The sequence below is a fragment of the Dermacentor variabilis genome, unplaced genomic scaffold, assembly GCF_050947875.1.
Source record: "Dermacentor variabilis isolate Ectoservices unplaced genomic scaffold, ASM5094787v1 scaffold_12, whole genome shotgun sequence".
Taxonomy (NCBI): domain Eukaryota; kingdom Metazoa; phylum Arthropoda; class Arachnida; order Ixodida; family Ixodidae; genus Dermacentor; species Dermacentor variabilis.
This window is the reverse complement of record NW_027460280.1, coordinates 56,443,172-56,468,411: the sequence shown is the minus strand read 5'-3', so window position 1 is coordinate 56,468,411 and position 25,240 is coordinate 56,443,172. Positions and strand designations below refer to the sequence as shown.

At 42.0% G+C, this 25,240-nt stretch overlaps 1 protein-coding gene across 3 annotated transcripts; it reads left to right on the top strand.

Moving 5' to 3' along the window:
• Positions 1 to 59: 59 nt before the first annotated feature.
• On the top strand, positions 60 to 25,172 carry Sil1 (Sil1 nucleotide exchange factor). Of its 3 annotated transcripts, none has more exons than XM_075676409.1 (8): positions 60 to 146; positions 1,552 to 1,791; positions 3,390 to 3,565; positions 9,228 to 9,401; positions 16,480 to 16,601; positions 20,184 to 20,448; positions 22,465 to 22,502; positions 23,514 to 25,172. In XM_075676409.1, the coding sequence occupies exons 2-8, from the start codon at positions 1,593 to 1,595 to the stop codon at positions 23,815 to 23,817; spliced, it is 1,278 nt and encodes a 425-aa protein (XP_075532524.1). In that variant the 5' UTR covers positions 60 to 146; positions 1,552 to 1,592; the 3' UTR covers positions 23,818 to 25,172. The 3 variants fall into 3 exon arrangements, with proteins under 3 accessions (XP_075532524.1, XP_075532523.1, XP_075532521.1); XM_075676408.1 differs by having other exon boundaries at positions 74 to 226; XM_075676406.1 differs by having other exon boundaries at positions 89 to 259.
• The last annotated feature ends 68 nt before the right edge of the window (positions 25,173 to 25,240 follow it).

The window sequence follows — 25,240 nt, the reverse complement described above, 5'->3', positions numbered from 1 at the left end:
TTTGCACTCACTCAGCTCACTCACCGCCCTTGCCCTCTTCGCCGTAGGGTTTGCGTTTGCGCGTTTTCCCTCTGCTTCGCCACATCCGCCTAGGCCACATTACCCACATGTTCTCTTGGGAGCGCTGCTGTCGTGTATGTTCTAAAGTGCGTGTGTCTATTGTTGTGCGACGCGTCAGTCATAGCTTCGGTGCTGTGTTGTGATGGTTTCTCGTTAATTCAAGAAGGTCAGTTTGATATGGCTGTGCCTTGCCTGCCGTGTGAGTTTTGCACTAAAGTCCTCACACCATTGGGACCCATTGGGACTGCTAAAGCCAGTAGTAGAAAGAAGCTGAACGCGTTGAACCGTCTTGACATCACATGGCGTGCACGTGTAGTAACCGAGTTTCACCGGCTTCGCGTCTGCGCGTAAAGTAGCGGTTGTACATCGTCCGTTTTGTGCAACTCTTTAACAAGCACTGCAGCAGGTGTTAAAGAAACGTTTCAGAAACTGGAAGTACAAAGTTATGTGGAGAACTCGCTACTTGCTCCACCTCAAGCTGTCTTGACATTATAATGTTTAAAAAAAAGTGTTTAGGCTGTTACAGTTTAAACAAACTAATGTGCTGACAGGATTGTGCTGCTTCTAATTTTGATCTTAAACTGCCGTGGTGGCTGAATGGCAGTGGCATCGTGCTGCTGAGCACGAGGTAGTGGGTTCTATACCGGCTACATTTATGTGGTGATGACACTCGCTATTCAAGGCGAAGTTGCATAGAACCAGCTTGATCAGTGATCATAAACGCTCTCTATAGCGTACACGTGAACAAAGAAGCGAAGAAATAGGCTGAGCAGGGTATGTTTCAGTGCTGTAGCAGCTTACTTTATGCAGAGCTTCATGCAATGCAAGTTCTCCAAAATGAAAAGGCAGGGTTGGGGGATGTTTCGTACTTAGCCACATAATGCCCGAAAACTGCAAGTGTAACACTATCCACACACGTCTTCAGCTCCTTGGTTGCGCGCATCTGTAGCTCTCGGCGCTTTCCTGTTTATGATTTGTGCATTTGTTGTCAGCACTTAAGGAGAGTGGAGATCTCCCGCAAAAATTAACAAGTGTGGAGTAGAACATGGCAACTTTGAGTCCTATTAAACTTCGAGCCCGAATTCTGTGTTAAATGAATGTAATAGTATATTTAGTATGTTTTACATTGTCAGGCATTCCATTTTATTGTCCTCCGGAGTGTATGAATACTGTTTCACTGCTGATGAAATGACATAATAGACATCTCATGATGTCACATAATAATCTACTCTACACCTTATGTTGATGTTTAATTTCAAATTATTTTCGGTATGTAGGATTTTTTATTGCATGTTTCTGCATAACAATAATCTAATTCAGATACAATGTTGTTAGAGTTCCTTGAACCTGAATGCTACTGCTAGCACATAATCTTGGTACTCTCTACTGTTTTATGTGACAAACCATTATATGTGACCAACTCTTAGCCTTAAAATATGCGGTCTAAAAGGAACGTTGTGCTCACTGCCTCTCATATGAATTTTTCCTCAGGGACAGCATTACTACAAAGGGGGCACCAACAGAGAACCACTATGCTCAAAGGAGGACCACTGTGTATTGCTGCAGCTCTAGTTGTTTTTGCAGTGAGTGCACATTGCCAGCAACAGGCTGTCATTGTAGTTGCTGACGAGGAAGTATCTCAAAATAAGAATGAAAAAGAAAGCAGCAAACCTGAAGAGAACCCAACAAAACAATTTCAAGCCACAAATGAATGGAAAGAAGTTAAGCCAGGTGAATATATGCAGCAGCTGAGACGGCTTTTTCCATGTAAATTGGGCTTGTAATGTTGCATTACTCTGTTTCTTGTTTTTTTGCCTCTATCCTTCTAGAACAGGGATCTCAAACTCGAGTTGTGACAATACAGCAGTTACCTGCCGTAGTGTTGCTCAGTGGCTGTGGTGTTTCACTGCTGAGCACAAGGTCATGGGTTTGATTCCTGGCCATTATGGCCACATCCTCATGGGGACAAAATGCCAAACACTTAAGTGTTCATTAAAAAACCCAAAGTTGTCAGAACTAATATGTAGCCCGTCATTATGGAATCTTTCACAGCCTTCGTATTGCTTTGCTATGTTGAGCACCATCAATCGACTATACAATAGCTGTTCCCATCAAAGTGTCTTGCTTGATTACAGAAATAGAATGTCAGACATCATGGGCCTTGGCCGCTATTATCTGCTGACACCATCTCGTGCTTTGAAGTTTCTAATAACGAAAAAGTTGAGGAGCCATTCCACTCTATGATGGTGGATGACCAGCAAAGCTGTAGCATATCACACATGGTTAGACAAGAACAAGAAGAAAGGCGGTTAACCGAGGGGCCCAATCTTTATTAATCATATCGTGAGAAGCCAACAAACAAAGACACCAAGGTCAATATAGGGGAAATTACTTGTACTTACTAATTGAATTAAATGAAAAATAATGGCAATGAAAGTGGATGAAAAAACTTTGCCGCAGGTGAGGAATGATCCCACATCTTCGCATTGTGCATGCGAAGACGTGGGGTCGTTCCTCACCTGCGGCAAAGTTGTTTTTTAATCCATTCTCATTGCCATTAATTTAATTCAATTAGTACAAGTTCCCCTATGTTGTCCTTGACCTCTGTTTGTTGGCTTCTCATGATATGGTTAGACAAGGGTACATTAGTAATTTTCATCATTTGGTCATGGTAGTGATGATAGTGTTGTGATTACTGTCATATACACTGATTGGTTCGGTTACAACCTTAAGACAGATTCTTGGCCAAAGTTAAAAATCTATACACGACCATTGTTGAGTAGTTGAGTGACTTCGATTGGTGTGGCACTTCGAAGCAAACTCTCCTGGTGTAAACTGAGTGAACCATTTCTTGTCTGGTTTTTAAATGGCCACATTGAAGTCTCCAACGATGATCACAGGGGCAATGTCATCATGGCTAACCCATGCAAAGTTCGTAGTCATGAATTTCTCGATATCGCACTTGGGTGTGCCTGAAGATGTATACACAGTGGATACCACAATTCCGTCTTTCATTTGTACGGCAGTACGGACATCCCCACAGTCGGTGGCATTGACCTTTGTGAGTCAGGGGTGTATGCTTGCATATACATTTTGTCCTTTGCATATATGGCAACACCTCCTGCTTGTGAGTCATGGAAAAATAAGACGTGTGGAGCCCTAGCCATACATAGGTTTGTTTCAAAAAATGCAAAAAAGACAAGTGTACCACTGTCCTAACTGTTTGTTTGTTTGTCTGTAGTGCACAATAGACAAAAGTGGCAAGACATGCAATTGTTTACAACCATCTTGTTCCCCCTGAGTGAACAGCCGTCTGTCTGGCTCTTCAGGCGAGGCCGTACCGGCTGGTCTGCATGTACGAATGAATTTAGCAACAGGCCATGCTGAAGCAAAATTAATGGATGGAGATGAATCGAAGGATGCACAACAATCCCACAGCTCTGGCAGCCAGGATAACCGTTTACTCCTGGAGCAAGCTAAAGATGGGCCTTCCATAATGCTTTCTGTAAGTATTATTATCATCTGTACACTACCATATTGCAACAATGGATACTGTCTTCAAAATGCCCCGTCAGAATAAATATTGTGAAAACCCATGAGGTAAAGGAGATTCCGCATCAGTAACAGTTGTCATCCACCAGACTGTGGTGTGAAGCTGTAAAGGAAATCCATGGAATTTATTTGCTTAACTTTGCTCCCACAGCTATTTGTGCTCATGCAAGTGCTCTCAGCAAGCCCCTCTCAAAGGTTGTGTACTGTTTATGAAAACTTTGTAACACCGTCGGTTCATGAACTGTCATGACTTGTGTGCTGTGGTGGTTTTCTTTGTGGGTATGTGCATGGGGGGCATTTGTGTGTGTGCGGGTGAACGTGAATTAGCCCGGCTGACCTCTTACTCCAGAGTCTTATCTGATCTCTGTGCCATGTTTGTCAGTCAACAAAAATGGCTGTGCTCCCCTTTGTGCTGTAATGAAGGTTGACGGGCGTCATGTCTTCTGACTGTCACTAGAGTTCAAGGGACATTATCCCTATTTCACAAGTAAAACGTCAAGTGATTCTAGCATGTGACTGCCTGTGACTTTAATTTTAAGATCTGTTGTGATCACAAAGGCAACCTGTCCTCTCTGTGGGTCAGCTGTTGTGTGTATGTAGGGCCTCAAGGGGGAGCAGTCTCAAGTACCGGAGAAGTCTTATCACATTGGTGAACCTTTACTGAACTCAACTTTGGCAGGTCATTCAGTAGCCGGGAGAAAATTTAGAAACAGAAATGGAGGACTAAATCTCTAACTGTGCTGCTTTTCAAGGGGGCATTGCAAAGCATTTTGAATGTGAAAAATGGTACTAAAACCTGCCTAGTCTTTAGACAGTGCTGTCATCAGCTCCTGAGATAAATATTGTTATCAGCCTTAAAATACAGCTTGTCCTTCCCTCCAACATTTCTGTAACCTTTGCCATCTTCTGTGTTTTATAACGGCCCAATAAATTTCTCTGAGCGGTGGCCAGATATCTTTAGACGTTACTAATATTCAATGCCCGTGACACTATCAAAAATGTGCTCCTTGGTGCTATTATAATTTAATGTTCTAGTATTGTACTAGTATTAATATTTGTCCATAGCTAGATTTGCCACTTGGCTGGTTTTTCACCAGCACAGCCAGTTTTTTCGTTATGGTGCAGGCTGCTGGTTTGACACCCACACCGGCACACCGTTTGCCGGTTTTCTAGTTCTTCATAAACTGGCTGTGCATTGAAAAAATTCATACATAGCACTCATACAGGGCATTCATACATTGCAAACAACTGAACTCTCGGAAGTGAGTGCATGTTATCTATATTTTGCAAACACAGTGGCCCATACTTTTACTTTTATTATTTCTTCTGAAGGTTTCTCCCTTGAGTCCAAGAAACACGTGTGCTTCTCTATGATACATTTTATCAGGGGCTACCCACCGTTCGAGCTTATCGCACCAGATGGCACGACCAATTTGGACCATATGAGTGAAATTAACACACATTGTTTGTTGTCCTGTGCTTGCATTACCCTGGGCTATGGAAACAATCCTCATCTGGTGGTTGCCTTTGCCCACTATTTTTTTTTATTTTACTTTAAATGTGTACCAAAGTTTAAATGAAGCCTAGAAGTATATTTCAAGTCATGCAAAGTTCTCACTTGGCATATTGCCACTTTAATGTGTTTTCATTTTGTATTGTTGTACACATAGTGCGCTCTGAAAAAAATATATATATGTAAGAAAAAAGGAAAAGAAAACCTCCACCAGCACCTTTTCTTGCTGCTAGTTTTTCTTACAGGAAAAGGTGGCAACTGTATCCATAGCAGGCTGTCATTACTATAGTTTTACTTTCTGTATATTGTGTGTGTTTGCATTCTTTCATATCCTTTGTGCCTTGAACTCTGCGAAAGCACCATGGATGGGCTGAGGTGATGCAACTCTTTACTTGTAAAGTGTACTTATTTGCTGTGTTTTTATTCTTGAAGTACAACGCAGGGAACAGTTCAGAATGTGGTTCTGACTATCAAATTTAGCCACAGTAATCATGTGCTTTATTCAAAGTGAACTGAGAGCTGTAGCAAGGCAACGAAAACACAAAGGAGAAATGTCTCATGTAATGGTGGTGGTTCCATCTGTTGATGAGGAATTGCAACTGAGCCAGTACCAAAGCTAGACATGATGACATATTCGGGTGGCATATTGCTAGCATTGCTCTGTGCTGCCTCTTACTTCCAGTGCAGTAAGAATGATGACTAAAGGGAGGGCAAGGCCGTAAAGTCATGGCAGGAAAAACAGCCGATCGCCAATAACTCTGCTCATGCAAGGTGTTTATTCAAAGTGCCCTTTATTACCAGAAATATTCCACAGCTTCCTTAAGGGATGTTGCAGAGCCCCTGTAGTAGATTCTAGTCTTGCTTTGTCAGGCTTATTAACAAGCTACATCATCGCTACCATCATCAAGCTGCATGAGAAAGCGAGAGAGGAAGGCATGTTTTTGATAACATTTATGGTCACTTCTGGCTAAGCCGCACTATCTGTTTGTGTAGGCTGGGCCTCTGCTTTAATGCTTTATTTTTACGCCTTAAAAAACGATCACTAGTGATTGCCAATTTTGATAGCCAATTTTAGCACATTGAAAACATTTTTCGAATACACAACACTATCCAGTAGGTAGTCCAGGACAAGGGCCTTCAGAATCTTTTGACATTGTTTCGTGGCAAAACTGATTTTTGATGCAACTTTTGACAAACAGAGGCACATTGTGGAGAAAATTTTTGTGGCCCTTGCCCTTCACCATTTCCAAAAAAAAGTTTGTAACTTGTGATTATGGTGCACAAACAATGGCTTTTTTTGATACCAGCAGTAATTTAGAGAACATTACATCGTCACATTTGAAGGGTGATAATTGAACAAAAAAACTGGCAGCTGTCCACATTCAGTGTAGGTTTTTATTGAGTGGCTGTGTTCCTGTTAAGCACACTTCAAAAGGTCTGTTATATGTTAAAAACTCAGAACTGTGCATTTTCACCATGCTTAGAACAGTTGCAATTTCAGAGACAAGCCAACTTCACCCAGTTGATTATATTTAAGCTTGTCCAGCAGCTGCTGGGACTTGACAGTGAACATAACAATGACCTTCCTACTCAAGAACCAGCACCAGAACTTTAGCTCCAAATCAGGGAGATGCAGATGAGTCAAAATCGGAACCTGTACTATCTGGAACGCAAAGTTGAACTGAAAGCGAACATTTGCAGTTGGAAATACACAGTCTACCTTTGCCTCACAATGTCAAGGGACTGCTTCACTGTATAGCACAGGCACTGGAAAAACTAACCTTTTTGTTTTTCATACCTAAAGAACATCTATGGCCAAGCATATTTTTAGTTACATGTTTTTAGAAAATTGAATTATCAAACATACATTCTGAATTTCTTATGAAATTTGTTTTTGTAGATTATAGAGTTCTCAAGCAGGCCACGAAAATGTTGACTTTACAAACTTTAAAGAATGCCTTCTTGCAACTTATGTACAGTCGAGTGCCTCTACAACAAAATGTGGTGTATAACGAAAGTCTGTCCAGGTGAGCTGTGCGGTGCGCGGCCTTTACAAGGATGTGACTTGTATAACAAATGATTTCGGAGGCCCCAAGAACTTAATTGTAAAAGAGTTTGACTGTATCTGGAAACACCAATTAGTTTTGTGCAATTTGTTTTATGGCGCCAAAAAATATTTTTTTAAACCTCTGAAAAATGATTATTTTCCTGTCGTAACAAAAAAGTTAACCTGCCAGTCTCTTTGAGACACTCCAGTTTTCCCGGTTACCGTATATACCAGAATAATGCCGCACGCCCTAATTTGGCAACTGAAAACTTGACAAAAAAAAAAAAAAAGTGGATCCCACGTACTGTGGGAATCGACATAAGCGAAGCTTTCTGTGCTGTTTGCTTTGATTGACAATAATTAGCAGTGATGGTGGCAGCGAATGTTTAATTTCTTCAGCATCTAGTGCAATACGAGAGAGGTGGGTTGATGGTAAATGTTGCCTTACGTGCACCACTGCTGTTTGTCTGTGTAGTATACAGAACACACAGTGAGACGTGTTTGCCTGAGGCGTTGTTATGCACCATTATTCATAACCTCTAAGAAGCTTAGTATTGTCATTCCCTCATGGCACATTGCATCATGGTAGAAGTGTTAAGCTTTAATTGAATTATGGGACTGTACAGGCCAAAACCACAATCGGATTAAAACGCATGCCACAGTGGCAGACTACAGATTAATTTTTGCCCCCTGGGGTTCTTTAGCGTGCACCTAAATTTAAGTACACGAGCATTTTTGTATTTCGCCCCCGTCGAAATGTGGCTGCTGTGGTTGGGATCGAACCTGCTACCTCAAGCAATGCCATAACTGCAAAGCTACTACGGTGGGCACAGAAGTGTTGAATTGAAGTGCGACGCCTAGATACTATGGTGCATTTATGTGGCTTTGAGTCTGGACGTCGCGCGTCAATTGTCCGCCTGACAAATTTTCATGGTGTTTATTTTTCAGAAATAGCAGAAACGTACCGTACCGTACCTTGAGCTTAAATTTATCCAGTTTGTCTGCAACCGCTTTCATGTTTAGTATAGTAGCGTTTCCTCGCCTTCGCACGCCACCTTTTCCCTCTCCTGCCCTCCTCCCATGAATGCGAGTTGCGAGCCAAGGCTGTTATTGACTCGTTTCGTGGCTCTGTCAGTTCTACCCATTCTCTGCATGCTCTCCCTTACCTCCTCTCTCTTATTCTATTCACTTCCCCACTGGGGGGTTGCATGTTGTGGAAAGGTAAGGGCTGCAGTTTTTGCAATGCATTTGTGGGTGTCACAGATAATTACAGCCATCAAGAGGATATTGTGGTGTTGCCCAGGGAGCCCCTGAGGGCATTGTGCACACGCAACGGTCCAAATATATTTCTCGCATTGCCTTTCCTCTGCGACATTCCTGTCATGTATACACACGCTCTGAACCATAGCCCGACATGGTGTGCCATACAGCAGCAGCAGCAGCAGCAGTGGGAAAGTCGAAGGAAGAGGCAAAGGAAGCTTTGCTCTAAAAAAAGTGGCAGAAAAGCAGTTGTGTTTCATGTATGGTGCTGTGATATTTGCGTTCAGCACAGCTACCAGATGATGATAGCTGCCCTGCAGTTTTTAGCATGCGACATAGTGTTGTGCCTTATCTGTGAAATAGCGCAACTGCCTACGATAGACAGAAAATGCATAACCACACAAAATGCTGCATTCAAGCTTCGAATTGCTGTAACTTGACTGCTCCATGGACAGACGCCAGATAGCATGCACTTATAATTGCAGAAATAAAGTGTTTTATTTTTCCATATGCGGACTGGAAATTGAATTGCAAATGGCCTACTTGTGTATGGGGGCCGCATCATGCCAAAATCATGGAAAAACAAAGCCCTTGTACAAGTATATACAGTATTTCGTCAATAGTGTGATCTGTTTGACTAGTTCCTTGAGGAAAAGCTTGTTATTCTTTGCAATGTTTCTTTCTGAAAAAGGAAATTACTCACAAATCAGAAAGCTGCTGGTCTTATGTCACCCTTTTACGGAAGAAAGTGGGCATAACATACACAAGGTAACTTAACATGTTATCTTTTTGAAGGAAAAGAAGGACCTACCATGGAACATGGATGACCTGAAGAAGAAGATGTCAAGCTTAAAGCTGGAGGCTAAGTCTGAGTCAGAAATTCTTTATAACCTGCTTGAGAACTACCACAACGCCACTGAAGCAGGGAAGGAAGCTCTGTTGAGAGATATGGAGTTCCTTGTACACCAGGTGGGTAGAGTTCTTTGTATTCCAAACAGGGCTTGTGTGTGTGATGGCCTACAAGAATGGCATTATATGTCTTACAGTATGACTAAGTACACACTTTAATACCCATCGTCTGTTCTCAGTGAATATGCATGCATGTGACAACAGTCATTGTTCGCAGGATAAGCTTTCTTGTGAATATTAAGCCACTCGTGAAAGTTACATCTTCATGAAAGTTAAGTTGTTTACAGTGCCTGGCATATACCTTCCTGCAGGCCACACTGGTATGTCACAAAGAAGAGGGAGTATAAAGCATTGTCTACACAAGCTATAAAAGGTGATGAGGTGAAACCTTAAAGAGACGTGGGTCACACTCAAGGGCTTTACATGCATGTGTTTGAGACATCTGGAGTGGTATTCTTCATCGATTACATTTGGGGATATGGTCAATTTAGTGAGTTTGTGCATGACTCTGCACATGATGCGTTGGTGTTTACGAGCAACAGTGTTCCTGACATTGTGTGAGGATCATTTGTCACCCACAGATTCGGAAGCGTCAGCTGCTGAGTTATGAAAAATTTCGCCAAAGTAATCGTATACCCGAGGTGATCGATTGACAATATAGCCTCTGATTTAGACAGCATGCACCTTCCAGGCTTGAACATTGTGCACAGTTATGTTAAAGTGATTACAGTTCAGCACTTACAATTTTTATTTTTCCAAAATTTGACATTCTTTTTTCATTTTTTATTACCCCTGATATTTTTGTCGCGAAATTTTTTGTGTCAAGCTTAGCCCTTTCTTTCTCTGTTTTTTTTTTTATTGCAGTGACCATCTTGTTTACTAGTTTTGTTGATACTTTATAACTAGATCCTGTTCTCCCTGCACTATTGTTGCATTCAGTGCACAGAATAACAAAATTCTAGAGACGCAATCTAGCAAGGGCTCACCACCATATGGCAATATTACCGTGGAGAAATTAACCATGAGTGCATTTGATATTTTAACCGGAATAGATTGAGAGTTTATTCTTAATGTTATGCAGCTGCATAGCTCTGATGAATAACACAGAAAAATAAATGACAAGGCTCATACTTTTCCATGTTAGAATCAGTGAACTCTCCCGTTTCATCTGCCACGGTGGCTGCAGCATGGAAACTAACAGGGCTCCCCCCTCTCCACTTCTTGTTACCATTGCAGCGGAGGCAGGGTGGGTGCAAATAAGAAAAAAAGTAAAGACAGCTTAGGTGGAGATCTTGTGCATGGCACCATTCCATTATTTTTGGGGGCTCAAGTTCAGCTCTAGAATAAAAATTATAAGGGTTATAAAATTATAATGGTTAAAATTATAATGGTTAAAAATTATAATGGTTTGGAACTTTCTGAACTTGTTCATCCGGGTTTAGATGAGTTTGCAGAAGAAAAAGAAAACATGCATGCCAGTGGTTTCTGGGAAAATGAGTGGTGTTCTTGAGGAAACACACAAGTCGAGAAATGCATTTGAAGTTAAAATAGACTATTTCAGAAATACTTTGCCGCAAAAAGTAGTTCAGCAGAAGTAGAGCTAATGGCAATCTAATGTCCCCTGTGCGGTGCTTCCAGTCCTTCATCAATGACTGCACTGCAAAGCCTAAGGCGGGGTGTGCCCACTGTGCTCTGCCTACTGAATTTCACTGTGGCGCACAGTCAAATCAAATTTGATTTTGGATGTTCGCGCAGACGCCACTATTTCTGATTTTGGTGCCTATGACGCGCCAAACGTAGCCAAACGTGGTTATCCTCAGGGAGCTGCAGTGCGCTCAGCCTGCGGACTTGTTGCGGCACCCTGCGGAGGCGGCTGTATTTATACTACGTAGCAAACTGTAGCTACATGCAACTGTAGTGCGTATGCCCAGCGTTTGCTTTGTGCACAACAGCGCTTCAATGCATGCTCACTCTTGTATGCTCCTGTCTGGCTATGCTACGTGGTGTGGACCAACTTTGTCCCTCACCAGCTTGACCGATGGATAGTAGCCACATCCAACTTGTGCATTTTGAAGTGCTATCAATAAGTCTTCCAGGACGTCTAACCGGGAGCAGCCGGGAGTGAGCAGGCATTGGCATGCATGCATGTGGTCTGCCCTTAAAGGGACCCTGACACGATTTTGATGATTTTGTTCAAACGTACCGAGTTGTTAGAGCAGGTCCTTCTGATCATTAATTGACGCATCTAAGTGCTCCGCGTAAAGCGTGTAATTTATTATAAGGTTCTAAAAATGTACATCACTGCCGATCGCAGCACATAGCTCGGCTGAATTTTAAGCCGCCCCTATCCATTTGACGTCATTTACCCCAATGACGTTAGTAGGCCGAGCTATCCTATTGGCTGCCCAGGGTGTGTCAATAATTTTTCCAACTTTATGGTGAACAAATGTTCGTAATAGTTGCAATGTTAGTTAATTTGCTTCTATAAAAAGAAAGTAACAGAAAGAGAATGCACACCAACAATTTCTTGCCAAACTTAAGCACTTCCGGCACACAGGAAACGTCTGCTTGTGTTACAACGTGCTCCATTTTGATGAGAGCTCCACAGTCAGAGTCGTTCTCAGTCATTTTGCGAGCACCATGATTCGACTTCGTTGCATTGTGGGCTGCAAACGGTAGTGACTGGCAATATGTCAAGCTGCGACATCGTGTCCCTCTGCAAGGCAGCAGATGAGCGGACTGGCTGCAGGGCATCGGACTGCCGCTATCCGATCGGCGCCAGGATTTGCACGTTTGCGGCCTTCACTTTACACCGGAAGATTACTAACACAATAGCATTTCGAGTGTCCGGTATTCGAGTAAACTCACGCGCAAAGGGACAGGGCCTGGCCATTTGACCGTGCCATTTCACGGGATGCGCAGAAGCGCAAATATGAATGGTCTGCACGGTGCAGTCACCTGGTGGCACAGAGCTCAACCACACACAGTAGCAGTAACGAAAAGTATTCTTCTTTGCTACTGGTGTAAATTTTTCGCAGGTGTGTATTCATCAACATGTTATTTTTGTAAAGGTATAAAGTGTTTTACACTTGGTTATAGCAATATTATCACTTAGTTTGGCTGGTTAAGTACTGCGCCAACAGGTGGCTGGACCATGCAGACCGATCAGGCCGCTCACATACGTCTACGCTAAAGTTCCTTCATCAGCTTGAGTTTATACCTCCAGCCATCAATCGAAATGCCCAGCTCGCCTGTGCTTACCGGAATACCAGACACGTTCGGCGCTGCGACTGAATGCTTGCAACTCGCGCTGCTTCGATAGTTCTTGCTTGGGGTCGACTGCCTAGCAGCTGGTGGAGAGTTTGGAGAGGCTTCGCCCGCTCGCTCCTAGAGAACCGGAAGCCGACGACATGACATGCCATCGTGACGCAGAGCCAGTGAAGGCGGAGCTTAGCCCCGTTCACTCGATGAACGAGTTGAGGAGGAAATGCATGACTATGGAGGAGGGTAACTCTTAATTGTCTGTAGCTCTCTTAATATGAGATGCTTTACACAAATTGTGGTGCGAATGATTAACTTTAGCTGTACCCTACGCATCTACAATATTTGTCCGAGCCGTTCCAGGGACCCTTTAAGTTGTTGTGGTTCGAGGCGGAAAGATGAAATACATTCTTGGTCTTTTTGAGATCGCAGATATATATTTTTCATTTATTTAACTCAAAATTAGCAATAGAGAATGCTCTCGCAATCACGAAATCCACCAATACCAGTTGGTTGGCTGCTTGCAACATAGCTGCTGACAACATTGCGAAGGAAAGAGCAAGCAATGTTTAACTGCTTTTGACACGAGATTGTGAATTCTCTGATATATGCAGTGGAGTAATATTTGGCTTACATGTTCACTGGAGCCTTGTTTACTGATCAGCAATGTTTTCTTACAATATTTAAAAAGTGTTTCAGGATCTCTTTTAAAGTGAAGCCAATACGGCAAAATGTATCGGCTTAAAAGAACCATCTGTGGAATGTTTATTAACTCTTTCAGGTGCCAATTATTTCTGTGGATTGAAAACTTACTTCCATTGCATTTCTTACATCTTCAGAACCATAAAAAGTGTACAGCTGCAGAATAGCTTAAGCATTTTCAATTCCTTAGTGAGTTTTGTCATGTTTACAGAATGTGGAATCCATGCAAAAACTCACTACAGGATCATCAGATATGAGAACATCAACTATTTCATGTCTAGCAGGTGTATAAAGCACCTATCCAGCCACTTGAAAATTATGACTGTTGCAACACATTATGAAAAACAATGAAAGAAGGGAACCCGCTATATATGACATACTCACAGCGAGCAAAAAAACAACAGTCTACCTTCCCACTTGTACTTAAACATCTTGCACAGGTCATTCTAACTTGCAGCACAATTCCAATTAGAAGTGTGCCAAGACATACAGGGTTTGTCCGTAAAGTAATGAGACTGCCTGCCATGCGGCGCTGCAGTCACCAGTAGTGCGCTTCCCAAAGGCGGGATTTGTGGTGGGGGTTCTAAGCTAAGTAATGCACCAGGTGTTAGTGGCATCCGAGCTCTGATGCAGTGAGGATCTAAAGTGGTGCAAAAGCTGCTTTCAAGTTTTTGTCACAGTAGAAAATGTCAAAAATAGAGCGTTTGCTGGAGCAGCAGTAAACGATTAAATTTTGCTTTCACCTAGGAAAAACCGCTTCTGGGATGCTTGCCTTGGTTAATGAGGCTTGCAAAAACGACACCCCGTCAAGGGTCTAGAATTTTCTGTTGGGTCATTGAGTTCAAGAATGGACGGAAAACGGTTGAAGACATAGAGCGATCTGGACGCCCTTCAACGAGGGATTTGATCGAAAATGTGCCCAATGTAAAAAATCTCAGAAGGGTACTGGTTTTGGGTTAGTTGGTTACAATTCACGATCAATGTTATTTGTACACCACTTATAACGAGGACTGCGCTTGTGTCTGTCATCCCCCAGTTCTCATTCCAAGTGGTGCGCAAATAACATTGATAATAAAAAATCTCCTGGACTCCGACCGCCGTTTGAGTATCAGAGTAATCGCCGAAGACCTCAAGATGTGCAAAACAAAGGTTGACAGGATTATTTCTAAAAATTTTAACATGCGGAAGGTTTGTTTGAAATTGGCGCAAAAAGTGTTGAGTGATGAACAAATACAGTGACGAGTTAATGTTTCCCATGAGACGTTGGTGCAGGTACAAAGTGAACAGGACTCTATATAGTGTAATGACACTAGACGAATCATGGATGTTCCAGTACGACCCCGAAACCAAGCGCCAAAGTTGGGAGTGGCATACCGCGATCTCTCCGCACCACAAGAAAGCAAAAATGTTGAAGTCCAAGATAAAGACAATCTTCGTTATCTTTTTTGACAAGCGTGGGGTGGTCCATAAAGAATTTGTACCTCCAGGATGAACCGTCAATGCTGTTCTACAAAGAAGTCTTCGAGTGCCTTCACAGAGCCGTCAAACAGAAATGACCAGGGATTGCCGATTGCTGGAAGCTCCACCACAACAATTCTCCAGCCCACACCGCCTTCGTTGTGATCGCCTACCTGGTCTGGATAGGGGTTGCAACCTTGCCGCAGCCACAGTACAGCCCCAATGTGAGCCCAGCAGACTTCTTCCTGTTCCCAAAGCTCAAGAGAAGCCTGAGAGGTCACCGTTTTGACGATGTTCCCACCATCTAGTGGCCTGTCACTGAGTCTCTGAAAGAGGTTATGGCAGCTGACATCCTTTGCAGCATGAAAATCACATTTGCAGCAAGTGTATCGATGCCCAAGGAGACTATTTCGAAGTATTTTAATATGTACTGATTGGATCGTTAAATTATTTTTACCAGACCCAGTCTCATTACCTTATGGACAAACCCTGTATGCGGCACATTTTAAATATAATTACTTTCATCAATGCTCTCGCTGTTGGTGCATTATCTTGCCGTACACAATTGTGTATATACTGCCTGAAAAGATTAAAATAGACACTACAAAATCATATCATATCATATCAAACAAAATCATGGCTAATCTTGGCAGTGTTAGCCAGCGCCACCACTCACAAACCTTGGTGGCAGATGTGGAACATCCTTTCTGCAGCAGGTGTCACGAGTACGTGATCTTTTTGGGTGAAGGCAACGGGTCAATAAACCTACACATGCTACCTGAGGCATCAATGTTGCCAGATTTGAGACCCTCGTTATGTAATGAGCGAGGAGAAAGGGGGTTAACTGAGGGGCCAGATTTTTATTAATCATATCATGAGAAGCCAACAAACAAAGACATCAAGGACAACATAGGGGAAATTACTTGTACTAATTGAACTAAAGAAGTGGTTCAAGCATCGCATTTGGTTAGAGCATCGCATGCGTAATGCGAAGACGTGGGATCGTTTCTCACCTGCGGCAAGTTGTTTTTTCATCCACTTTAATTTCCATTAATTTACTATTTCTTTAATTCAATTAGTAATTACAAGTAATTTCCCCTATGTTGTCCTTGATGTCTTTGTTTGTTGGCTTCTCATGATATGATTAATAAAAATCGGGCTCCTCAGTTAACCCCCTTTCTCCTCGCTCATTACATAATGAGGGTCTCAAATCCGGCAACATTGATGCCTCAGGTAGCAATGTGTGGGTTTATTGACCAGTTTCCTTCACCCAAAAAGATGACGTACTCGTGACACCTGCTGCAGAAAGGATGTTCCACATCAGCTGCCAAGGTTTATGAGTGGTGGTGCTGGCTAACACTCCCAAGGTTAGTTGTAGTATTAAAACATAAATACCCAAGTGGATGGGGAAACGGTGCTGCGCTAGCTCAATTGGTTAGAGCATCGCACGCATATGCGAAGACATGGGATCGTTCCCCACCTGCGGCAAGTTATTTTTTCATGCACTTTCATTTCCATTAATTTATCATTTCTTTAATTCAGTTAGTAGGAAGTAATTTTCCCCTATGTTGTCCTTGGCGTCTTTGTTTTTGGCTTCTCATGACATGATTAAAAATCGGGCCCTTCGGTAAACTCCCTTTCTTCTCTTTCGCTACAAAATCAGGAATGTGTACTTCTAATATATATGACATGTGGGACTTTTGTTTCCTGTATTTAGTATGACAGAGCTGTGGACTTTGTGAGGATGGGTGGCCTTCTTGCCATTGTACCTGATCTAAACTCCACATCTGACACTGTCCGTGAACTGGTGGCGTACACCCTTGGCTCGGCATTGCAGGGGTAAGTTTTCTTCTTGGTAACCTCGTGTACCATCACACCACAATTAAACTGATAAAATGATAAAACACGATAAACAAACTGGAAGGTATGTTCCCATTCCACATTCAGCCATCGTGTCTGTCACTGGTATGATTCATTCACAAATACTTCTAAGTTTTGAGACTCGGGTGTATTCTGGTGTATTCTGGTATATTTACTGCTTGTGTATGCTCATGCATTGCAGTTTTATGGTTCATTCGACTTAAATTTCGAGTGCTCTCGTGCTGCAGCTTAAATTCGGCTTGAAATCGAGCGCAAAGAACACATTCGCCTGGTTCATTGAGAGTGCTGGCGCTTCAGCTCCGAGTGCTCGGAGGTGCACTCGGAGGTGCTCCCACCTACAAACTGGGAGCGCAAGCGAGATACAACAGTAATTCTATCACGTGGCTACTCCAATTGCAAGCACCTAGCACGTTTGGCTGGGGCAGGCTTTCTCTGGCTCCAGTCTCGAGAGGGCTCCATATCGCTGCAAACCGAGTTGGAGCATGGTAGGAACCAGTCCGATGGTACCACTAATAAGCAAGAAGAATAAGAACAATCGAGTGGTCAATATGTATTAGTTACAACCACATGAAGGCAGCAGACAGTGAATGAAGCTAAAGAAAGCATAGCAGAAATTAAGTTTTTTTGATGTAGAAATAATTAAGAAGAGAGAAATGGAAGTGCATGATAACACAATTTGCCACAGGTGGGAACTTAGTGCACCTGCAGAGTTGTACCATTGAGCTATTGCAGCAGCCATCTTTCTGCCTGCTTTCTTGGTTATTTGTGCATGTGTAACAGATCTAGCCTCGGGAGTCATCTGACGGCATCACATACAATGCTTCACCTGCAGTTGAAAAGGATGGAACAAATGCTATGCACAACAATAAAAAGACAAGGAGTTGAATTCAAAGCTTTTTTTTTTTTTCGTAAGTGCTCTTTGTCATTGGCCAGCCGCCTTCACTAATGATATGTCCAGCATTAGGATCGCGAGCGGCAACGATAGTGGCCACGTTTACACTGATACGTTAGAAGTGTACCCTATTCATACGCCGACGCATGTAATGCAGCGAAGATATTTGCCCACCCTTAGTGGAAACGAGCCGTATTAGGATAGCAGTGAAGACAAATTTCGCAGTTTCAGCAGCATGCCCGCCATGTGTTTCTGTCACTGGCAGTTAAGCGTGTTCATCTCCGTTTCTGTCCCGTCAAAGTGGACATGGCTACATTATTGTCGCAAACTTGCCGATATTAACGATATTGTTCATTACTGATATGGAAGAAACTGTTTCAATGCGCGTAATGTACTCGCGAGAAGAAAAATAATCGCGTTCCGCTTGCTCCGCTGGCCGCCATTTTTGTTTTGGTGTCAGGCACTGACAGCGGCAGCCACCTGCTTGTTGATCCGTTGTCATCCCGCAGCAAACGCGGGATGAAAAAAGAAAATGCTTCTTTTCGCGGAAAATTTAACCCGCATAATGATCGCACCCCTGAATTTGCGTCAATGTTTTTGACAAAAAAGTATGATCATTATGCGAGTAAATACGGTATATTCCTTAGTCTTTCTTGTCCGTTGTACTGGAGTACATAACTATGCAAACAGAGGACACAGGACAAGCTAAGAAATAATGAAGGTGGCACTTGACCTTGTAGTTTCTTAGCTTTTCTGTCCTCCTTTACAATGGCACATAACCAATCAGCCCCTCTGACTCTCTTGGTTCCCTTTTACAGTGTCTTAGAGCACCAGGTTGTCTCTCTCATCATCAGTGTGTGTCATATTAGATGCACTGCATGTTCTTGTTTTTTTGCCGCAACAGAAAAGTAATGCTGGAGCAGCGCGTAGCTGTAACGCAACTACAAACTATGTACCGTATTTACTCGAATCTAGGCCGACCCCGATTCTAAGCCGACCCCCTAAAGTCCAAAGCCAAAAAAAAAAAAAAAATCTATTACCTCGAATGTAGGCCGAAGAAAAAAAACGAGGACAGCGTTCACAAAATGCAAACAGCATTTATTGAATCTGAACGTGCAGAGCTCATTCAACGTCGTCGTCGCTGCTAGACTCGTTGCTGTGTTCCTTGTCGCTGTCACCTTCAAACAGTGCACTATCTTCGGTACCGTCAAGCACATTAGATACGCTGCACTTTTTAAATTGCATCATTTTGTTTTTAAGTTGCATCATTTTGTCCCGAGTACAAAAGAAAGCAATAAATAGTGATGTATAGGCTGCAGTGTTCGGCGCACCACAGCCTTTTTTGTTTTATAATGTTGCACCAGAGATGTGTCAAATTTAAATTATAGCTTGTGTTTGTGCTGCAAATTAATAAGCAACCTCAAGTGCTACAGAGTGAACACAGGTGCTTTCTATAAGAAATAGAAAGATGTGACTAGCTCTAATTACAGTCGATGACTCATTGGACATGGTGTTCTCCTGGGGAACTCAATGCTGCAGTGGAATGCTTATGGATTACATCGTATCACCTGTCCTTACGTTTACCCAAATATAAGTACTGGGGTGTCTGCTTTTCATTTGAATAATACCACTGGGTCAGGGAGTGGAACCTGTGGCATCATGTTTAGCAGGAGAACAGCATATCCAAGAGCTACTTCAATTAGAGCTAGTGATGGCCTTTGTATATCTTATAAAAAGCATGTGTTTTCACTCTTTAGCACTTTGGGTTGCTTATTAATTTGTTGTATAAACGGGAGCCATAATTAAACTTGATGTTTGCACAGTGCAACATCATAAAAAACAGGCCATGGGGTGCCGAACGTCGCAGCCTATACATCACTAATCATTGCTTTCTTTTGTACTAACAAAATGATGAAAATTTTTTTACATATAGCAAATAACCGATGACAGTAGATAATCCTGGGAAAGTTTGGTCGGAATTGGAGATGATGGTCTTCTTTAATTTGTGTGTGAAAACTGTAAATGTTTGTACGCTTTGCAATTTTACAAAATTTGGTGCCAAAATTAAAAATGCCGATAAGAGATACTAAATAACACTTTGCTGTGGGTTTAACATGTAACAAAGTATGCATTTTTGAAAACATCTTGAAAGGAACTCCATGGTAGGAAAACTGAAAGAAACTTACAAATAAGGACCCAATTTTCTGCTTCTTACTAAAAAAAAAAGCCAAGCATGTAATTTTCTTGTTTGTATTGTAGGCTTGTGCAGACAGTTGAGTGCATTTTATTTTCATTAAGGAAATTCTGCAAAGTAGGTATAAAACATATGAAATGAATATATAATTACAATAATTTTTTTAGACCTTCTCAAAGTTAGAACATTGTGCAACTGCATAGGCTGCATTTTCTGTCTTGCCTCAGATAAGATTTTTTTTTTTTGTGCTGATACAAAGGTGTGTACTGAATAAATAAGCTTGGTTTCGATGTGTGGAGGAATTTCGTTGTCATACAGAAATTTTGTTGAAACAACGAAATTGTCAGGACCCCCATCTGCCTGTCCTTATCTGAATATACCTTGCTGTTGAATATAGAAAATTAGCTGCCGTGTATTTTCCTAAATTGTGTTCACATCGTTTATTGTCATGCAGGAACCCAAACGTGCAAAGGTCTGTGCTGGGCCAAGGGCTTTTGCCACAGCTACTGCGCCTCATTGTGCTGGATTCATCAGTACGAGTACGACTGCGCTGCCTTTTTGCACTGTCATGCCTGGTGCGCCAACTCCCAGAGGCTCAAGAATCCCTGCTCCACCATGGTGGGCTGACCGTGCTTGCAGGTCTCTTCACTGCACCGGACAGTTCACCCAAGTTACAGCTGAAGGCAGTTACACTCTTGCATGACCTGGTCATCGAGCAGGTGGGAACGTTGGCATAACCTTTTTCTTCCCGCCATCACATTACATGCACTCAGATGAAGCACCCATTGCATGCCAGTCCATATGAGTGAGTGGCTGGGGGGACTCTTAGCATGTGTTAACATCTGAATACCTGAGCTTCTAATCAGTAAGTGAGGTTGTGATATACTAAGCTTGTTGGTATGTGGTCACAAAAGCATTTAGTGTAGTGCAACTAGCATTTGGAACTGAGAGGAACAGTCTTGGTCTTCCATGTCTATTTGCTGGTTACACTACATTGAATGCTTTTGTTCTGATGAGGGTATAGTTGAACACCGTAACAACGAAATCGATGGGGCTTTCTCAAGAATTTTGTTACTAAATGAGACAGCACAAACAGGGAGTGGGCTGCAAAACAAAACCGTACTGCCAAAATTCCATTACCCAACTTTGGTGAGCCTTGCTGTGCACTAACTCTGTGGTTTTACCCTCAAAACACAGCAAGTAGTCTATTGCAGCATCGTCATCATGTGTGCCTAAGAATGAGAAATTGCGTAAAAGGTGTCTAGCACATCCAGCGGCATTGTCTTCTCATTTCCTGCCCCTTGGTCCTCAGTGTCATTTGTTTCACACATGTTGCTCGTGGTGGCCTCGTTAGTCCTTTCCTCGTGGACAACCATGTCTTCGTATGTGCGAACAAAGATATCATGGTTATCTGGAACCGCATTTACAACAGCACAGAATGCACCTCATGGTCAGCGATGGTGGCACTACATCAGTAGCACTGGCAGTTTGTGATGCAGCTTAGTTCCGTACAATGCCAGTAACATTTGTGCCTGTGGTGGGCAATATCTGCACAAAAAATTAAATATAGCAAAACATTGTTCTAGTGAACAGAACCGCCAGTCCCCGTTACGCTCTTATAGGCATCCGTGCAATTTTTCCCTGATATGGTGAAGATGGCTATTGAGGGGGGGGGGGGGGGAACAATATATAAAACAAAAAAATACTTTTCTTTACTATATCTGGAACGTGTATAGTTTTACCATCGAAAATAATAAAAAAAATTAAAAGGCACGTAAATTTATTACCCTAACGATGACAGAGTAAACATCAATCTCACTTACCATGGTTTTAGCAACTATGATGATTTAAATGAGCACTGGTTGCCTTGAATTCTGATCAGGCTGGTCATTATGCTTTTCTATAAGAGTAACGGTGGCAGCATCCATACGCGTAATGATAGCAGCCTGTGAATCTGCATTTCAATAAAGATAACATTTGAACTCTATTGAACGAGAATCAACCTTCTGTTATTGAAAGTTTTTTATTGTAACAGGAGGGGATTGGGGGGGAAGGCAGAATCATGAACTACGGCTATAGTGAAGATACTGATATACTAGTGAAGATTTTTCCCGGTTCCCACAACTTCACCATGATGAAGTTACCACTGTATGTAACATGCAGTACCTGCTGTATATGTTTAGTTTGCCATTGTTTGCATCATGCCACAAACTGCAAATGCCAGGTTTTAGGCATGTATTGTGCACACTCTTGGAGTGTATATGGAGGCCTGGTGGAGAGTGAAACAGGTTTTACAAAGGTCACTGCTCTGTTGGTGTAAGGAGTTAGGAGGAGTACAGGTGATTGGCACAATATTCCATGCCTCATGAACTTCCCCATAATATTAATGACATGGTGATGATGCATTGTTTGCTCATCAGTCCCAGGATTCATAAAATAGCTCCATGGAGAAAGCATATGCACGTGGACTGTTAAGCTTTTGAGATGCAGTGCATACCTTTCATGCTTGTAATGTACAGAGCTGCTGTTATAAACAGCACAAGGCTGATCCTTGACTCGCAGATGCCTCTTTTAAAGAGCAATGCGAGATCACTTCAGGTGAGTGAAATATCCTTTATGACTGGTTTTGTTTATTTGGCAGAAAAAAGTTTGTTACTAGCAGACAAAATAAAGGCCGAGTGGCTGTATCGATTTTAGTTGACATGCTTTTTTACTGTTCTTTTGATGTTTTGCAGCGCTTAAGGCATGAATCTGGCCAGCCAACTGACACAGAGTAAGTTTTCTTACCTTCTTTCATGGTGAATCTGAGCTAATCAGAAGGCTGGCAGGTGGCAGGGTAAGGCTAAATTAACTGACAATTCAAAGTGCAGGAACACTAAATAAGCAAATCAATTTTGTAGAAATCTACACAAGTTGCAATTGCAAGATGAATTTTTCTTCAACGTTCTTGCTGGGAAACCCATACAGTTTCTTTTGGCATTGGTTGCAGGGCAAATAATGTGCGGTTAGCTAATTAATAACTTTGTGCTTATGACTTCCAAGTTAATTACTTTGTGGCACTAGTTGCAAATACAGAATGGGAACTAGTTAATGCTTGAGGCATGTTCATTTAGTATGAATCCTGAGGCTAACACCAGTTCTAAGATATCTGGTGTCAACGTTACAGTAAAATGCACTACTTGCTATATTTGCACGAGTGTAAAGCAGGTCTTTCTTTTTTCCAGAATTACCATACAGCGCATCGCATTATGCTCAGAACCATGCTTCGAAAAATATTGATCACGGCTATCTGAGATCGATGTATTTCCACTCTGCTGATCACTTTCATTGTCTCTGTCACCACTAATGACTATAGAGTTAGAAATTGATTGTCTGCTCCGCTTTCACTAACCTTCTCTTTATTGTCAGGACACTTATTTGTCTTCTAACACTTACCGTATGCTTTGTAAACAACAACCACTCTTCGAGTGTATGTTTGCACTTTCTAGCTTGCACCTTATTTGTTAGAGCATCCCAGAATCAAGAGGTTCATTTTTGAGCATATCTGTGACATAGAATTTCCTTCCTTCAGCTTTATTGACTAATAATAAGGGATATTTCACCATACTTTGTTAGAGTTGGTAAATGTTTGGAAAGGTAATTCCATAGTTAAACAGCCTTTCTTATAGCTGTGAATAATTGTAACGACACCTTGTGAAAGACTGCATCAAGTTTGTTTGTGCAGGCTATGAGGAACCTGCAGCAGTGGTGTTTTTCTGCTGAGCCTGTCTATATTTACTTGCAGGCTGATACAGAGCATCCAGCTGCATGGATTCTGTAGCTTGGTGCCACGGCTTCTGCACAGCTCAGACGTAGATGTTCAGGAGAAGGTGGTGCAAGCCATGACTGCCCTTGCCGATATGTGCCTAGAAGAGTTCCAGAGGCATGTGACAGAACTGCGAACTCTACTCAATAACTACCAGAGGCAAGCACATCATGAGCACTTGTCAGAAGATGCAGATCACGCAGCTGACTACTATGAGGGACTGCTTCATTCTGTGAGACAACTCCTGGACACCTTACAGCGGAAGCAGAAAGATGAATTGTGACCTGTCCTCTTGGCCGTGAGATTGTGGTGGCAACTTTGACTGTGATAATGTCTACCTATGTCCATAGTGTGGCTCTAAGTCAGCTGAGGTGTTTATTTTAGGTAACTCCTTTCAGGTGTATCTGTGACACCAGTGTCTACCGTCTCTCTTTCAGTGTTGGAGGTTTTTCTTATTGCTCTGAGGCTTGTTGATCTATCATTTATCTGTCATTGTCTGTGTTTGGGTTTTAAGAAAGTGCTGTCACGTCTCAACTTGGTGTGCTTTCAAACACACCTGGTCCAATTTGCATGTTACAACCGGAGAATAGAGCAGTCAAGTTTGTATATTTTTCTCACATGTGGGCTTTCATGTCTGTGATGTCTCTTGTCATTATCAGTAGAAATACACAGGCACCAATGTCTGGCCATATAATACTGTCTGCAGGTTATCAAAATAATACACTTTAAAAATTAGCATTTTAAGATGCAGGAGAGTGCACTTACATGGGAAGACCTAAACTACACACAGTGTTGCAGCTACACTTTGATGAAGCCTCAGTTCAAGAACACATGCATTCTTGTGTAGTGGAAAAAAAAATTGTGCAAAGGACTTGCACAGAAAAACTTTGCATGAGAAAGCAGGGCATTCTTTTATAAAATAGGGGAAGTTATGGCATTGAAAAAAGTTTGTTTTAAGATAGGCTACTTGGTCTTCGAAGCAAGAGAGCACAGTAGTTGTCATTTACATACTAACTAACCATTAGGCAAATCTTTTGTTAGTCTTTTTCAGACATGTTAATACTGAAAAGGTAAACACAGTCATTTTCCAATAGTGGGTTACATTTAAAATAAGTCATTAGTGTGACCTTCTAGTCAAAGGACAGAAGTTGAGCACAAAAGAGACAAACACAACATGGCTTGTGCAATCTCTGTCTGTTTAAGGGTTTAACACAGTTTACATTATGCAATAATACCAACTGGGTTGGCTATCCACCTTTATACTCCTAGTTATATAGCTACTGAGCTGTGTGAAATTCACTTACTTTTTGTTGAGCTCAGCTGACATTTGTTCATTGAAATTCTCAAGTTAAGCCACTTTGATGCCAGCATCTGCTCTGTATATTTTAAACAAATGCTCACGTTCGGCAACTTTAATTAAATTAATGGGCCAGTCATGGATTGCCTTCTGCTGTTCAATGTATGGTTTAATGTTTCAATAAATAGGTAATTTAATAAAGGTAATTGCAACTTTGCTACCATTACTCTTGGGACTGATGTCCATGTGGCAAACGCGTGTAAAGACGGTGAGTGTACTTTTCAGAGAAAAAGTGTCGTCTTGCTATGAAAAACAATAAAGTTTTATTTAAAAGAATCTCAGACACCGTATTTTCCAGTGAAGCCTTCCCTGCTGGCTATATGCAATTTTCAGTGTTTGCTAATGCTCC

Bases quoted from the DNA above. Each gene is read 5' to 3' on its own strand.
- Sil1 (XM_075676406.1), top strand. From the start codon at position 238: ATGGCTGTGCCTTGCCTGCCGT. The intron at 3,566-9,227 runs GTAAGTATTATT...ATCTTTTTGAAG, and splicing joins GGCCTTCCATAATGCTTTCT to GAAAAGAAGGACCTACCATG. The intron at 9,402-16,479 runs GTGGGTAGAGTT...TCCTGTATTTAG, and splicing joins TGGAGTTCCTTGTACACCAG to TATGACAGAGCTGTGGACTT.